Genomic DNA, 17,089 nt, shown 5'->3' with positions numbered 1-17,089 from the left:
AAAAGATATGCCTCTGGGATCAAAATGATCCATGTCAGAAGTATGGTTCAATGCAAATATGTAGTGGGTGTAAAGTTTGTATTAAATTCTAACTCATTAAACACGAATCAATCAACACATGCTTCTCTTTGAACGACTTAATATAATATTAAACTTTCCTGAAATAAATGAAAAATAAACGTTTGGTTCCTCAACTGCGTTGCCCCCTCCAGTCAGCAGATGGCGATGTGCGTCTTTTAGGTTCAGGCGATGCTGCCAGTGTGACGTATAATCTAGTGGACGGGACGCTCCTTCAACAACAACAGCTAGTCAGACACCTCGGTAGCTTTCTAGCAAACATAGCTACAACATTCACGCTCTTTACACTGTTTTGGTGTATATTAGTCGCTGTGTATTAAACACACTTCTGTTGTATGTACTTGTTGGCCCATTTAATTATATATTTACGTTGTTTGTCAGCTAGCTGGTTTGCTAAGTTAGCTTAGAACTAAGCTAGTCGCTAATGCTAACTAGCTAACATCCCCGACCATGAGTTCACTAAGCTACTCTCCTCCTGTTAAAGAGGAGGTCTGCTGGACGGAGAAAGAAGCTCTAGTGAAAGAGGAGGAGGAGGAGGAAGAGGAGGCTGTTACAATACAAAAACAAGTAGAGGGTGAGGCTGTTACCGTGAAAGAAGAAGAGAAAGACGTTTCAGTTAAAGAAGAGGAAGACGCATTCAGAGTGAAAGAGGAGAAGGATGTTACAGTAAAAGAAGAGGAGGAAGAGAAAGAGGAGGCAGTTTATGGAGTGAAAGAGGAGGAGGGGGAGATGACTGTTACATTGGAGGAAGAAGAGCAGGTTGGAGATGTGTTTAACACCAGTAAGTACCGTCTCTGCAGTCGTTGAACCAATATGCAGTAAAGGGGTTCTACACTTTAATGTTGTTCTGTAGGAATGGCTGAAGCTACACTGTAACGTGTAGAACATCAAGACTGGACCATCAACAAAACGTTAACAATTGATCAAATGCATCCAATGACAATGCCTGAAATACTGTAGTCCTCAATATCTCCTATTAGATTAGCCCAAGATGTTCTCTTAAAGGGGCAATCAGCAGTTGTTACATCCATTTAGGGACTTATACATTAATGATATGTACCCATCTGTTTCTTGAAGAAATCCCTTATAAATGCCTCATGAGCTTAGTTCAACTGTTGTACCCCATCAGAACCCAAAATATAAGCTTTTTTTACTCCAATGTTTATCAGTAAATATAAACAAAGACTGTATATCCTCAAAACATGGTTAAAACTAGAATGTTGATATCATGGATGGTTACATTTCTCCAGCCCCATCCCTCAGCTTTTTACTGAAACGGGCAGGGAGTACGCTTTGTTATTGTTTCTACTGCTGATTGCTGCCCCCGTTACTCCTCAAGGTCCAAGGACTGTATGTTATTTTCAGAGGTAGACTGGCTCTGTTCAGGTAAAATAGCCAAATATTCCATCTAAATGTGAATCGATTCTCAATTGCAATACGTTTCTAGAAGCATAAATTGCTGTACTTTCATATCAATTCAGAGTAATTTCACACAATATTTAAATATCACATCAAAATAATTTCACATAATACTTTCCGGACTAGTGTCCCCGTCCCTGCTGCTGAAAAACATCCCCACAGCATGATGCTGCCACCACCATGCTTCACCGTAGGGATGGTGCCAGGTTTCCTCCAGACCTGACTCTTGGCATTCAGGCCAATGAGTTAAATCTTGGTTTCATTAAGCCAGAGAATCTTGTTTCTCATGGTCTTAGAGTCCTTAAGGTGCCTTTTGTCAAACTCCAAGCAGGCTGTCATATGCTTTATACTGAGGAGTGGCTTCTGTCTGGCCTCTACCATAAAAGTCTGATTGTTGGAGTGCTGCAGATATGGTTGTCCTTCTGGAAGGTTCTCCCATCTCCACAGAGGAACTCTGGAGCTCTGTCAGAGTGACCATCAGGTTTGTGGTCACCTCCCTGACCAAGGCCCTTCTCCCCCAATTGCTCAGTTTGGCCTGGTGACCAGCTCTAGGAAGAGTATTCCATTTATGAATGATGGAGGTCACTGTGTTCTTGGGGACCTTCAATGCTGCAGAATGTGTTTTTGGTACCCTTCCCCAGATCTGTGCCTCGACACAAGCTTGTCCTGGAGCTCTACGGACAGTTCCTTCGACCTCATGGCTTGGTTTTTGCTCTGACATGCACTGTCAACTCTGGGACGTTATATAGACAGGTGTGTGCCTTCCAAATCATATCCAATCAATTGAATTTCCCACAGGTGGACTCCGAACAAGTTGTAGATACATCTCAAGGATGATTAATGGAAACAAGATGCACCTGAAAGCAATTTCGAGTCTCATAGCAAAGGGTCTGAATACTTCAGTAAATAAGGTATTTCTGTTTTTTACCTGTTTTCACTTTGTCATTATGGGCTATTGATGACACCCCTCTGAAACAAGATAGCCTAACCATCAGAAAAACCTCTTCCTTAGCCTACTCCTCCTGCTGCTGCTGGCCTTCGTACATTCTGATGTTCTGCTCCTAAAGTTTCTGGTAATAGGCTACACCAGCAGTCGTTATGCTCCTATAGTTTCTGGTAATAGGCTACACCAGCAGTCGTTAAGCTATAGTTTCTGGTAATAGTCTACACCAGCAGTCGTTATGCTCCTATAGTTTCTGGTAATAGGCTACACCAGCAGTCGTTATGCTCCTATAGTTTCTGGTAATAGGCTACACCAGCAGTCGTTATGCTCCTATAGTTTCTGGTAATAGACTACACCAGCAGTCGTTATGCTCCTATAGTTTCTGGTAATAGTCTACACCAGCAGTCGTTATGCTCCTATAGTTTCTGGTAATAGTCTACACCAGCAGTCGTTATGCTCCTATAGTTTCTGGTAATAGGCTACACCAGCAGTCGTTATGCTCCTATAGTTTCTGGTAATAGGCTACACCAGCAGTCGTTATCATCAAATCAGATTTATTTATATAGCCCTTTGTACATCAGCTGGAATCTCAAAGTGCTGTACAGAAACCCAGCCTAAAACCCCAAACAGCAAGCAATGCATGTGAAAGAAGCACGGTGGCTAGGAAAAACTCCCTAGAAAGGCCAAAAACCTAGGAAGAAACCTAGAGAGGAACCAGGCTATGAGGGGTGGCCAGTCCTCTTCTGGCTGTGCCGGGTGGATATTATAACAGAACATGGTCAAGATGTTAAAATGTTCATAAATGACCAGCATGGTCAAATAATAATAATCATAGTAGTTGCCGAAGGTGCAACAAGCACGTCCGGTGAACAGGTCAGGGTTCCATAGCCGCAGGCAGAACAGTTGAAACTGGAGCAGCAGCATGGCCAGGTGGACTGGGGACAGCAAGGAGTCATCATGCCAGGTAGTCCTGAGGCATGGTCCTAGGGCTCAGGTCCTCCGAGAGAAAGAAAGAAAGAGAGAAAGAGAGAATTAGAGAGAGCATATTTACATTCACACAGGACACCGGATAAGACAAGAGAATACTCCAGATGTAACAGACTGACCCTAGCCCCCCGACACATAAACTACTGCAGCATAAGTACTGGAGGCTGAGACAGGAGGGATCAGAAGACACTGTGGCCCCATCCGATGATACCCCCGGACAGGGCCAAACAGGCAGGATATAACCCCACCCACTTTGCCAAAGCACAGCCCCCACACCACTAGAGGGATGTCTACAACCACCAACTTACCGTCCGAAGACAAGGCCGAGTATAGCCCACAAAGCTCCTATAGTTTCTGGTAATAGGCTACACCAGCAGTTGTTATGCTCCTATAGTTTCTGGTAATAGGCTACACCAGCAGTTGTTATGCTCCTATAGTTTCTGGTAATAGACTACACCAGCAGTCGTTATGCTCCTATAGTTTCTGGTAATAGGCTACACCAGCAGTCGTTATGCTCCTATAGTTTCTGGTAATAGGCTACACCAGCAGTCAGCAACCTTTTCCATTTGGTGCCAATTTCTGATCATTTCTACTGATCTGGTGCTAGTTATGATTTTCATATTCACATTTTACTGGAACAGTTTCATTTAATTTATAATAGTATTAATAATTATAATTGTCTTTATCTCAACATCATTCTCTGTGGTTAATCTACATTCTATTTAAATGAAAATTATAAATATACATTTTTATTTCCATTGCTAAGTTTAAAATGACCTACATAAAGCCCAAAAATTTAAACACGCCAACTCATTAGTGGTGGTGTGTTAAGACAATCAGAAATACTATCAGACATCCCCAAATGTAACTTTGACTATAATTACTGTTCCCTGAAGGAGGGAAACGAGGTACAACACCTGTTTGGCCCCACCCCTTCCTGGGTCGGTGAAGAGCGGTATTAAATTTAAGGAAGAAATCCGAGCCTCGCGCTCATCACCTGTAGAAGGCGGGGCTTCCAGCGAGGCGTGGATTTAATAGTATGTTGTACCTAGTTTCCCTCCTTCAGGGAACAGTAGTTATAGTCATAACGTGTGGATTTAATAGTATGTTGTACCTAGTTTCCCTCCTTCAGGGAACAGTAGTTATAGTCATAACGTTACGCTTGTCAAATGATGAACTTTAACTTAAATACTGGATCTTGCTGTCGGACAGTTTTTTTGTATTCAGATCTCTGAAATGCTCTCTAATTACGTAACATTTAGTGTCTCCTTATGGTACGCTGGGAAAATAGTTTTCATGGGCACAGAAATCCTAAATCATTTCAGAGTTTGCTAAATCCAATGGTTCTAACCAAGAGTCATCTTTACTTTATTGACAACACCCAAATGGATACTGTCATTAACGCAGTTCTTCAATAATTACACATAATTCTTAATACTGTAGCTGTTTAGTTAGTCACATGTTCAACTATCATCAGCTGATCCAGGAAATCATTTTCTGAATGACAGTCACATGACAAACATCACGACATGCAACAACAACCAAAGTGCTTCTTCATTCATTACTCTGGTAAAGACAGTTATGCCGTGCTCCACGTTGGATCCAACATCCCTAAGAAATTGATGTTTATAATGTGTTATTGTCTGCCTGATTTACAGTAGCGTCTCGTTAGTCTGTTTGCACACAGAGATACTTAGCTCATAATGTGTAGAGAACTGTTCCTTGATGGATAGGCTATTGTACAACACACAGAGCTATTTTCCTTTATTCAGGACATTTAGAATGACAACACATTACAGAATAGCCTAGTGGGATTATTCACAAAATTATCTGGTGATCAGGTTATGAAATGTCATGAAAGACATTTTAGTTTCCATGTTTCACCTGAAGTATGAAATTATTTATAGTCCTAGGTCTATGTTGTTGTTAGGTGAAGTTATGGGTCCTGCAGTATGTCTATGTTATTGTTTGTTGAAGTTATGGGCCAATTTGTTAACTTCTTCGGGCTAGGGGGCAGTGTTCGGAAGTTCGGAGAGTCTGGCATGCCCAAAGGAAACTGCCTGTTACTCAGACCCAGAAGCTAGGATATGCATATAATTGGTTGTATTTGATAGAAAACACTTTGCTTGATTTACAGTTTTATTGTTTATTTACATATTAGGGTACCTGAGGATTGATTAGAAACGTTGTTTGACTTGTTTGGATGAAGTTTATTGGTAACTTTTTGGATTATTTTGTCTGCATGTTGAACGGGTGGATTACTGAACAAAACGCGCCAACCAAACTGAGTTTTTGGGATATAAAGAGGGACTTTATCAAACAAAACAACCATTTATTGTGTAGCTGGGACCCTTGGGATTGCAAACAGAGGAAGATCTTCAAAGGTAAGTGATTTATTTTATCGCTATTTTTGATTTTTGTGACGGCTGTGCTGGTTTGAGAAATATTTCTATGCAGCAAGTATGCGGGGCGCTATCAAATCAAATCAAATGTATTTATATAGCCCTTCGTACATCAGCTGAAATCTTAAAGTGCTGTACAGAAACCCAGCCTAAAACCCCAAACAGCAAGCAATGCATGTGAAAGAAGCACGGTGGCTAGGAAAAACTCCCTAGAAAGGCCAAAAACCTAGGAAGAAACCTAGAGAGGAACCAGGCTATGAGGGGTGGCCAGTCCTCTTCTGGCTGTGCCGGGTGGATATTATAACAGAACATGGTCAAGATGTTAAAATGTTCATAAATGACCAGCATGGTCAAATAATAATAATCATAGTAGTTGTCGAGGGTGCAACAAGCACGTCCGGTGAACAGGTCAGGGTTCCGTAGCCGCAGGCAGAACAGTTGAAACTGGAGCAGCAGCATGGCCAGGTGGACTGGGGACAGCAAGGAGTCATCATGCCAGGTAGTCCTGAGGCATGGTCCTAGGGCACAGGTCCTCCGAGAGAAAGAGAGAATTAGAGAGAGCATATTTAAATTCACACAGGACACCAGATAAGACAAGAGAATACTCCAGATGTAACAGACTGACCCTAGCCCCCCGACACATAAACTACTGCAGCATAAATACTGGAGGCTGAGACAGGAGGGATCAGAAGACACTGTGGCCCCATCCGATGATACCCCCAGACAGGGCCAAACAGGCAGGATATAACCCCACCCACTTTGCCAAAGCACAGCCCCCACACCACTAGAGGGATGTCTACAACCACCAACTTACCGTCCGAAGACAAGGCCGAGTAAAGCCCACAAAGATCTCCGCCATGGCACAACCCAAGGGGGGGGCGCCAACCCAGACAGGAAGACCACGTCAGTGACTCAACCCACTCAAGTGACGCACCCCTCCCATGGACGGCATGGAAGAACACCAGTAAGTCAGTGACTCAGCCCCTGTAATAGGGTTAGAGGCAGAGAATCCCAGTGGAAAGAGGGGAACCGGCAAGGCAGAGACAGCAAGGGCGGTTCGTTGCTCCAGCCTTTCCGTTCACCTTCACACTCCTGGGCCAGACTATACTTAATCATAGGACCTACTGAAGAGATAAGTCTTCAGTAAAGACTTAAAGGTTGAGACTGAGTCTGCGTCTCTCACATGGGTAGGCAGACCATTCCATAAAAATGGAGCTCTATAGGAGAAAGCCCTGCCTCCAGCTGTTTGCTTAGAAATTCTAGGGACAATTAGGATGCCTGCGTCTTGTGACCGTAGCGTACGTGTAGGTATGTACGGCAGGACCAAATCGGAAAGATAGGTAGGAGGAAGCCCATGTAATGCTTTGTAGGTTAGCTTTGTCCTCAGATAATAAAATGCTATGCTTTCACCGTAAAGCCTATTGTAAATCGGACAATGCGGTTCGATTACCAAGATTCTAAACTAAAGAATCATGTATGACACTTGTATTTTCATGAATGTTTAATATTACGATTTTTGTATTTTGAATTTCACGCTCTGCAATTTACCGGATGTTGTCTAAGTGGAACGCTAGCAGAACACTGATCCGTAAGAAGTTAAACACTTAGTGTACAAACCCTCATTGTCAGGCTGATGGCAAAGCTAAACTTGCCAAAGAGCATTTTACTGGTTGAAGTGTTTAAGTATAAATCAGTTGGTTTATATCACAAAGTTAAGTTGGAGATTCAAACGATCCTTACAGTTATAATCTAATAGTAGTGTGAAATGCACTCATAATCAACCTAGAAATGGAGGCTATTTTTGCAGTCAGCCTATGAGAACTCCCCTGAGATTTCCCCCATGGTGGTGAATTAGTGAATAGACACAGAGCTTAATGTGAGTTTCCTTGAGTAGCACTCCTGATCTTGTGCTGTAATATTCAGAATACATCGTGAAAAACTAAAATCTTTGCTCACCATTTTTTTCTCCTGGCAGATATACTACATCCATAACTAGGGGTTTCCTCATTACCAGATATACTACGTCCATAACTAGTGGTTTCCTCATTACCAGATATACTACATCCATAACTAGTGGTTTCCTCATTAGCAGATATACTACATCCATAACTAGGGGTTTCCTCATTACCAGATATACTACGTCCATAACTAGTGGTTTCCTCATGACCAAATATACTACATCCATAACTAGCGGTTTCCTCATTACCAGATATACTACATCCATAACTAGTGGTTTCCTCATTACCAGATATACTACATGCATAACTAGTGGTTTCCTCGTTACCAAATATACTACATCCATAACTAGTAGTTTCCTCGTTACCAAATATACTACATCCATAACTAGTAGTTTCCTCATTACCAAATATACTACATCCATAACTAGTGGTTTCCTCATTACCAGATATACTACATCCATAACTAGTGGTTTCATCATTACCAGATATACTACATCCATAACTAGTGGTTTCCTCATTACCAAATATACTACATCCATAACTAGTGGCTTCCTAATTACCAGATATACTACATCCATAACTAGTGGTTTCCTCATTACCAGATATTCTACATCCATAACTTGCTGTTTCCTCATTAGAAGGGAGGAGTTTCTGCAACCAAATTGTGTGTGCTTTGCCCTCGTGCCGCAATTTTAGCAAACACAGAAAGGGGCCTGTATTGGAGACCAAAAGTCGTCTGGCACACTGCTTAGGATTTCAACAACTTTAATAATTGATTTCTAGCCTACAATCATCAGTTTTACTACTAATGTGAAAACAAGACTAAATATGACTATTCTTGCTCATTTTAAGAAATTAAATAATTGTAACATTCATTACAGACGTCAGTTGTTGTACATCATGGCTCCGCTGTTGGCATCACCTTTTACAGTGGATTACCGCTGTTGTGGGCCTTTAATCATCTGTCTGACTTTGTTGTTCACACAGGAGAGATATGGGACTATCGTGGATCCTCTGGGGAGCCTCAACAACCTCATGATGCTGAAGAGGCAGAGAAGAGTCTCTCCACATTAGAACACCTCAATAAACACCTGCAGACATCCACAGGGAAGAGAACTCACTGCTGCTCTGACTGTGGGAAGAGATTCACCTCATCAGGCATTAAAATTCATCAGAGAACACACACAGGAGAGAAACCTTATTGCTGTGGTGAATGTGGGAAGAGTTTTGGTCGATCTAGCCATCTGACTCAACACAAGAGAATACACACAGGACAGAAACCTTATAGCTGTGGTCAATGTGGGAAGAGTTTTGTTTCATCTAGCGGTCTGACAGTACACAAGAGAACACACACAGGAGAGAAATCTTATAGCTGTGACCAGAGATAATCTGATAAAAGACTTCTGATCAAATATCAGAAAATACATACATGAAGGAGTTGTTTCATGATATCAATGAATTAATGTCACAATGTAAAATGTTTTACCATTGTAGTAGGAATATTTTAATGATGTCACAATGTAGAACCCTAAACGTTTGTCCCCTGTTCTATTGATTTCAACATGATATGGATATTAGCCTCAGGGGGAAAATCCAGGCTCTGAAATGGAAGAGTTACTATTTATGTGATTTAACAAAAAGTGATTAACAAAAAAAGAGTTGTGTTACACTTACCATGTTGCTGACCCACTGGAATCAAAATGCAACAGGCTGTTTTCTACAAATTGTCCTCTAACCAGGGATGTACACATTATTCCCAGATTCCGTGTGGTTTTTGAGCTGTTAGTTTTAACAGGACGTGGAACCTCATCTCCCTCCTCTCACACAATTGATTTCAACATGATATTAATGAGTGATGACAAATAAGTGTTGTGTTCCTTTGTTTAGCGACCCCTACATTTAAATGTATCACTCCAAAATGTAGTTGACTGTCTTCTGCAGGTTGTCCTCTAATCAGCGAGGTAAAATATATCTCCATTTCCATGTGTTTTTTAGGTGTGTTAGTTTCAACAGCACGTACAACCTGATTTCCCGCCTAATCGATATCATTGATTTAATGCTACTTGTCAAAACAACAGTGTTTTTGATTGTTGTGTCCATGACGAGGACAATTTGGTTTGTAACTGTCTCAAGGTTGGGTAGTCAAAAAGTTTTGCGTTTAGCCAGTGAGTTGCCATGGATCTTTTTTTGACTGCACGTTTTTCCTTATTGGAGATGATTTTTGTTTGGGCTCGTTCCAAGGGGACGAGAGTTCTAGAAGCTAGTGAGTTTTAGGAAGACGAGAGTTCTAGAAGCTAGTGGGGAAAAAAATACGTGTTTTTTCTTGTTTTTAATTGTTGACAGCCAGTAGACACCATGTTTATATTGGTGAAGGTGAAGCATTGTAGTTGATTATAATGTGAAATGGAAGTTGTTTTCTGTTGGTGGTAAGCATTCTCTTAAGGTGTTACAGTCTTTGGTTTTTCCATTTATGTTTTGAGGTTTGGATTTTTGCACGTCTAGCTCGTTAGCACGTCTAGCTCGTTAGCACGTCTAGCCTCTTACATCTAGACGTTCCGCTAGCGGAACACCTGCTCCAATATCCAATGATGGGCGTGGCGCGAAATACAAAGTCCTCGAAAATCCGAAAACTTCCATTTTTCAAACATATGACTATTTTACAGCATTTTAAAGACAAGACTCTCCTTTATCTAACTACACTGTCAGATTTCAAAAAGGCTTTACAACGAAAGCAAAACATTAGATTATGTCAGGAGATTACCCAGCCAGAAATAATCAGACACCCACTTTTCAAGCTAGCATATAATGTCACAAAAAACAAAACCACAGCTAAATGCAGCACTAACCTTTGATGATCTTCATCAGATGACACTCCTAGGACATTATGTTATACAATACATGCATGTTTTGTTCAATCAAGTTCATATTTATATCAAAAACCAGCTTTTTACATTAGCATGTGACGTTCAGAACTAGCATTCCCACCGAACACTTCCGGTGAATTTACTAAATTACTCACGATAAACGTTCACAAAAAACATAACAATTATTTTAAGAATTATAGATACAGAACTCCTTTATGCAATCGCGGTGTCCGACTTTAAAATAGCTTTTCGGTGAAAGCACATTTTGCAATATTCTGAGTAGATAGCCCGGCTATCATGGCTAGCTATTTTGACAGCCACCAAGTTTGGTACTAACCAAACTCAGATTTACTATAAGAAAAATTGGATTACCTTTGTTGTTCTTCGTCAGAATGCACTCCCGGGACTTCTACTTCAATAACAAATGTTGGTTTGGTTCCAAATAATCCATAGTTATATCCAAATAACGGCGTTTTGTTTGTGCGTTCAAGACACTATCCGAAGAGTAAAGAAGGGTGACGCGCCCGGCGTGTTTCGTGACAAAAAATTTCAAAATATTCCATTACCGTACTTCAAAGCATGTCAAACACTGTTTAAAATAAATTTTTATGCAATTTTTTCTCGTAAAAAAGCGATAATATTCCGACTGGGAAACCCTGTTTTCGTTCAAAGACGAAAAAATAAAAACATGGTGTCGGCTCGTGCACGCGCCCCCAGTCTCATTGTTCTCAGAGCGACCACTATCCAAATGCGCTACTGTTTTTCAGCCATGGCCTGCAAAGTTCAAAGTTCTGGCGCCTTCTGAGAGCCTATGGGAGCGTTAGAAAATGTCACATTACAGCAGAGATCCCCTGTTTTGGATAGAGATGATCAAGAAGGCCAAGAAATAGTCAGAGGGGGCGCTTCCTGTTTGGAATCTTCTCAGGTTTTGGCCTGCCAAATGAGTTCTGTTATACTCACAGACACCATTCAAACAGTTTTAGAAACTTTGGAGTGTTTTCTATCCAAAGCTAATAATTATATGCATATTCTAGTTTCTGGGCAGGAGTAATAATCAGATTAAATCGGGTACGTTTTTTATCCGGCCGTGAAAATACTGCCCCCTATCCATAACAAGCTAGCTCGTTAGCACGTAGGACGCACTGATTGGTGTCACCTCGTTAGTCAGTATGTGTTACACCTGTGCTGGCTTGTCCATCTCGTTAGTGGGAAGGTGTTTCACCTGAGCTGGTCCAGGTTCTATTTAAGAGTGTCTGGCCCAGTGCTCCAGTTGTCTTGATACATGTGGAGAGTCAACACCTTTAGTTGCTCCACCTGTTTGGTTTGCTTCCTGTCTTTAAGTTTGGTGTGGGATTTTCTTTTGTTTTCCTCTTCTTGGGCAGATTTAGTGGGTCTCATGGTGGGTGTCTTTTAGGTCCCAGTTGTTGTTACTAGTCAACTTCCAGTGGACACCCCCATAGTGTCTTTCAGAGACCCTCCTAAAAAACAAGCTTATATTTTGGGTTGGATGTTGCATCCAATTAATATTTTAATCAATGGATTTTCCTTAGAATGCTAATTCGTCTTTCAGTTGTTAATCTTATGTTTGTTGTGGTAAATATTTCTGTTTATTTTCATTGTTTTATTATTTTTTCCTGTGAAGCATCCATGTCTGAAATGTGCTGTATAAATAAAGCTTGATTTGAACATATTGCAAAAGAAATTAACCCAATGACTGACAATCAACAGACTCTTGCTAAACCAATACATATCTTGGTCCATCTTATTATGAAAAACAGTATAAATTCAGTATATCTCCCACTATGTCAAAATAGTGCTGGTATGTACGTTTAGTATCACTTTTCAACCAACCCAGTGCATTTGTTGAAGATAAATGTTTAATTCAACAATACGTCAAAGGATTCAATTACTGCAAACCGAAACAAACAAATGGATCAACCAGATCAATCCCACTTTTCCAGCCTGCTGAAGGCGTGGTGGAGTGGTAAACACCACCCCCGGCTCTACCAGGGGCTTGAGGTGGTCTCCCACAGCTCTGCTTATGTCATGTTCTGTGGCCTTGCTGTTCCATTTATTGACTGCCCCTGCAACACAGAAACACATTTCGTCATATTATATAAAACACTCAAAGTAATGGATATGGAGCATCTATGGCCTCAGTTACACCTGGCACCTAAATGTGACTTCTGATCACTCCAAGCTGCATTAGGTTCAGATCTACCAGGATGAGCCTTTGACGCAGTCAGGCCACTGAATATGCATAAGCAATGTAAAGAGATGGGGTGAATGAGTGGGGAAAAGTACATTTGACACAAATGACCTTCATAATATCAAAGAACAAATGTGTGTCTGAGGGGAAATGAACTTTCATACAGCCAAAAGGGGTGAGAAATTACACCAATATCAGTGGACAATTTGCACTAATGTAAATAAACATAGATGATGGAACATATTCCCTTTAGCTGATGTGATGAACCACTAAGGGGACATAAATATTTACCATGTAAACCATGTGTGACCTCTCACCTCTCTGGCTGTAGAAGTGTTCTTCCTAACCAGTCCCTCAACAGCACTCTGACTGAGCTCCACCCTCACTGGGTCTTCAGAGGAGAGGAAGGCTGAGGAGGGATGGAAGGATGAATGGATCAGTCAGTCAATAAAGTGTAGAGCTGCTGTCTATGCTGTCTGACAAAATCACTATTTTAGTAGTTCATTAAAGTAAATAACGCTTTATGACTGCTGAATACCAACTATCAATCACTTAGATCATGTATTTTCAGGTAGAGATACATCCTTGGGACGTCCCTAGCCCGTTGAAGTTGACATTTAAAATGGTTAAGGTAGGGGTTAAGGTTAGGGTTTAGGGTAGGGATGTACCAAGGATCCCAGATAGCATTGACCATTGTGCATTCTTCTGTCTCTTTTACAAAGCAGGTGTAAAAGAAACACAGACAAGACAAGTAGGCACGCAGTGCATTATGGTCATTGTAGTTAAAAAAAAAAATAGCTTCTAATTATGCCAATCTGTATGTGGGGTTGTTAGAGAAGAATGTGATTGTCAGCCCTAACAATCCATTCTAGCACCTCACCAGGCTCTGAAAAAGACTTCATTGATGACGTGTTCCATCTATTCCAGGGGACAGCAGAGGAACTTCATCGATTCCACTCCTTCATCAATACAAGCAGTGAACATCTGAAATTCACCCTCACCTTTCATGTGCATGAAACAAGTTATCTGGACATTTTGATAAAGAGGGACGGGGGTTGGTTTTAGCACAGACCTATACAGGAAGCCGATGGACAGGACTTCCCTGTTACACGTAGACAGCATCCACCCTACACCCCTAAAAGAGATCCTCACCATCAACCAATAAAGTCGCATACACAGGATTTGTAGTACACAGAGTGACTATGACAAACAAGCTGACTGTCTGAGTGTTTCAGACAGCGGGGTTACCCAGAGGAATGGCTGGATGAGTGTTTCAGGCAGCGGGGTTACCCAGAGGAATGGCTGGATGAGTGATTCAGACAGCGGGGTTACCCAGAGGAATGGCTGGATGAGTGTTTCAGACAGCGGGGTTACCCAGAGGAATGGCTGGATGAGTGTTTCAGACAGCGGGGTTACCCAGAGGAATGGCTGGATGAGTGTTTCAGACAGCGGGGTTACCCAGAGGAATGGCTGTCTGAGTGTTTTCAGACAGCGGGGTTACCCAGAGGAATGGCTGTCTGAGTGTTTCAGACAGCGGGGTTACCCAGAGGAATGGCTGGGTGAGTGTTTCAGACAGCGGGGTTACCCAGAGGAATGGCTGGATGAGTGTTTCAGACAGCGGGGTTACCCAGAGGAATGGCTGGATGAGTGTTTCAGACAGCGGGGTTACCCAGAGGAATGGCTGGATGAGTGTTTCAGACAGCGGGGTTACCCAGAGGAACGGCTGGATGAGTGTTTCAGACAGCGGGGTTACCCAGAGGAATGGCTGGATGAGTGTTTCAGACAGCGGGGTTACCCAGAGGAACGGCTGGATGAGTGTTTCAGACAGCGGGGTTACCCAGAGGAATGGCTGGATGAGTGTTTCAGACAGCGGGGTTAACCAGAGGAATGGCTGGATGAGTGTTTCAGACAGCGGGGTTACCCAGAGGAATGGCTGGATGAGTGTTTCAGACAGCAGGGTTACCCAGAGGAATGGCTGGATGAGTGTTTCAGACAGCGGGGTTACCCAGAGGAATGGCTGGATGAGTGTTTCAGACAGCGGGGTTACCCAGAGGAATGGCTGGATGAGTGTTTCAGACAGCGGGGTTACCCAGAGGAATGGCTGGATGAGTGTTTCAGACAGCGGGGTTACCCAGAGGAATGGCTGGATGAGTGTTTCAGACAGCGGGGTTACCCAGAGGAACGGCTGGATGAGTGTTTCAGATAGCGGGGTCACCCAGAGGAATGGCTGGATGACGCAAGGGATCTTTATAAAAAATACAGTGGTGAAAAAAGTACCCAATTGTCATACTTGAGTAAAGAAAAAATTTAAAATGTCCTTTTAATTTTGTAAATTTAAAACAGAAACATAACTGTTTGTCCTTATAGGGAACCAGATCGTGACTAGAACTCAGTTACTAAGTCTTTAACCACACTGTGTTGTTACACTGCTGAGTAAAAACTCGTGCTTCCTACCCTTTAACTTGTTGTCTGAAAATAAAATGTACATTTTACTGAACTGCGTCCAGTCAGCAGATGGACTAGATGCCTCTTAGGCCGCCCATTGTGACTCCATCAAGAATTCAGCAGAGCAAGTTTGTATGAAGGTCTGGCTATTAAATGGGTACATAGTTCAATAGTAATATCCTCTAAAACGCTCTGGTGACAAACTTTGCTGCCCTGTTTCCAATTGTCCACATGGCTGGGAGAACCTATTCAAGTAAGTAAGTAAATAGATTTTGAAAATGTAAAAAAAAAACGATGTATTATTAGCTAACTAGCTACAGTGCAGGCTAACTCAAATGAGCTGCTAAATGAGCTAGCTATCTAGCCAACTACACATTCTGTATAGATAGATAGCTAGATATAATTAAATATCACATTCTGTATAGATATAATTAAATATCACCAGCTACCTAACTTCATATTAGCTAGCTATCTATTTATCACTGTAAAAAACAAACTCCACATGCATTTGTAGGTAGCTAGCTAACAGCCATGGAGGAGGGTGAAAGGATAGCAGCCCCAACTGTCAGTGAGAGAGGAGGCTATTCTGGATAGGGCAGGTACTTTTGTGTAGTTCCTGTCCCTAGAAGTGAGGATGGAGATAATAGTAACATAATATTCAGTGTGGTGTAATTTGACTATAATGAAGTCTGTTTCTTGTGAGGTTTTCTGTCCTCAGATAAAGAGCTCTATGAAAGCCAGTCTACATATGAAGAGGTCCCAATGAAGAGCAGTGGTTCTCAGTTCTGGGGACTCAAAGAGGGGCACATTTTTGTTTTTGCCTTCACACTGCACAGCTGATTCAAATGATTCAAACTCATCATCAAGCTTCAAGTGGTATTTATGTATTCATTTGTGATGCCATCCTTGATATGATTCTGTTATTGTCACATGCTACACATGTACATATGTGTGCCCATGCATCTATCAATCCAATGTTATCATGATTTGTTATCAGGGATATTATACTTTAGTAATCCACAATGACCTGGTGATGTAACAGTCTAATAATTACATTGTCTTCCATATTCCTACAGATACCTTGTAACTGGAGATTCCTTCAAAACGATTGCCTACAGTTACCGTGTAGGGCACTGCAAGGTTGGGTGACCAGGGTCATCTGGGACTGCCTCCTGGAGGAATTCAGGTGTGTGAAGGCTACCTGTGTCCTGCGTAACTTCATGAGGATGGACACGAGGACCAGGAGGGGATCTGCAGCTCACCGCCGTGGGCCAGAGGAGGAGTCTGCTGCTCTGCAGGATGTTTCAAGGATGGGGTCCAACAACGCAGCAAGAGAGGCAATCCGTGTGCAGGAGATCTTCACCTCCTACTTCTTCAAAGAGGGTGCTGTTCCCTGGCAACACCATAGACTACACTATGCACAACCAAAAGCTCTTTTAAGAGCCATTCACATTGCAATAAGAGTATTCTTCCATTTACTGAGCTATGTCAACTGCAGTTATTCAATTCACAGTTTCTCTCCCTTTGATTTCTACTTCTCAGGTGAGGGTGCTGTTTAGGTAAGGGTGTGATGTCTGTGCAAAAACAAAACAGGCTATTTTAAATCACCCATATTGAAAAAATGTAGAACAATTAGACACCCTATAACCCACACCTACACACTCATGTATCAATCGGATTGATGGATTGTGTTGTGCAGTAAGCAGGTTCAGGCGTATATAACTGTGGCTCCTTCCACCTTCAAAGAATAGGCAAGAGGGCCAACCATGGAGAATAGTAAGACA

The 17,089-nt window shown here is 41.9% G+C and overlaps 1 protein-coding gene across 1 annotated transcript in view; it reads left to right on the top strand.

The window, feature by feature from the left end:
• The first annotated feature begins 309 nt into the window (after window positions 1–309).
• LOC145875797 (uncharacterized) overlaps window positions 310–17,089 on the top strand; it is a 91,379-nt gene continuing 74,599 nt past the window's right edge. Inside the window, exon 1 of the mRNA XM_082971611.1 lies at window positions 310–859. Coding sequence (XP_082827737.1) covers window positions 529–859 — 331 coding nt within the window. The 5' untranslated portion in view covers window positions 310–528. The remainder of the gene's footprint in view (window positions 860–17,089) is intronic.

This window comes from Salmo salar, unplaced genomic scaffold (genome assembly GCF_965601325.2).
Source record: "Salmo salar unplaced genomic scaffold, fSalSal1 ptg000357l, whole genome shotgun sequence".
Taxonomy (NCBI): Eukaryota; Metazoa; Chordata; class Actinopteri; order Salmoniformes; family Salmonidae; genus Salmo; species Salmo salar.
Note: the sequence above shows the minus strand (reverse complement) of the source record. Positions and strands in the feature narration are given on the sequence as shown.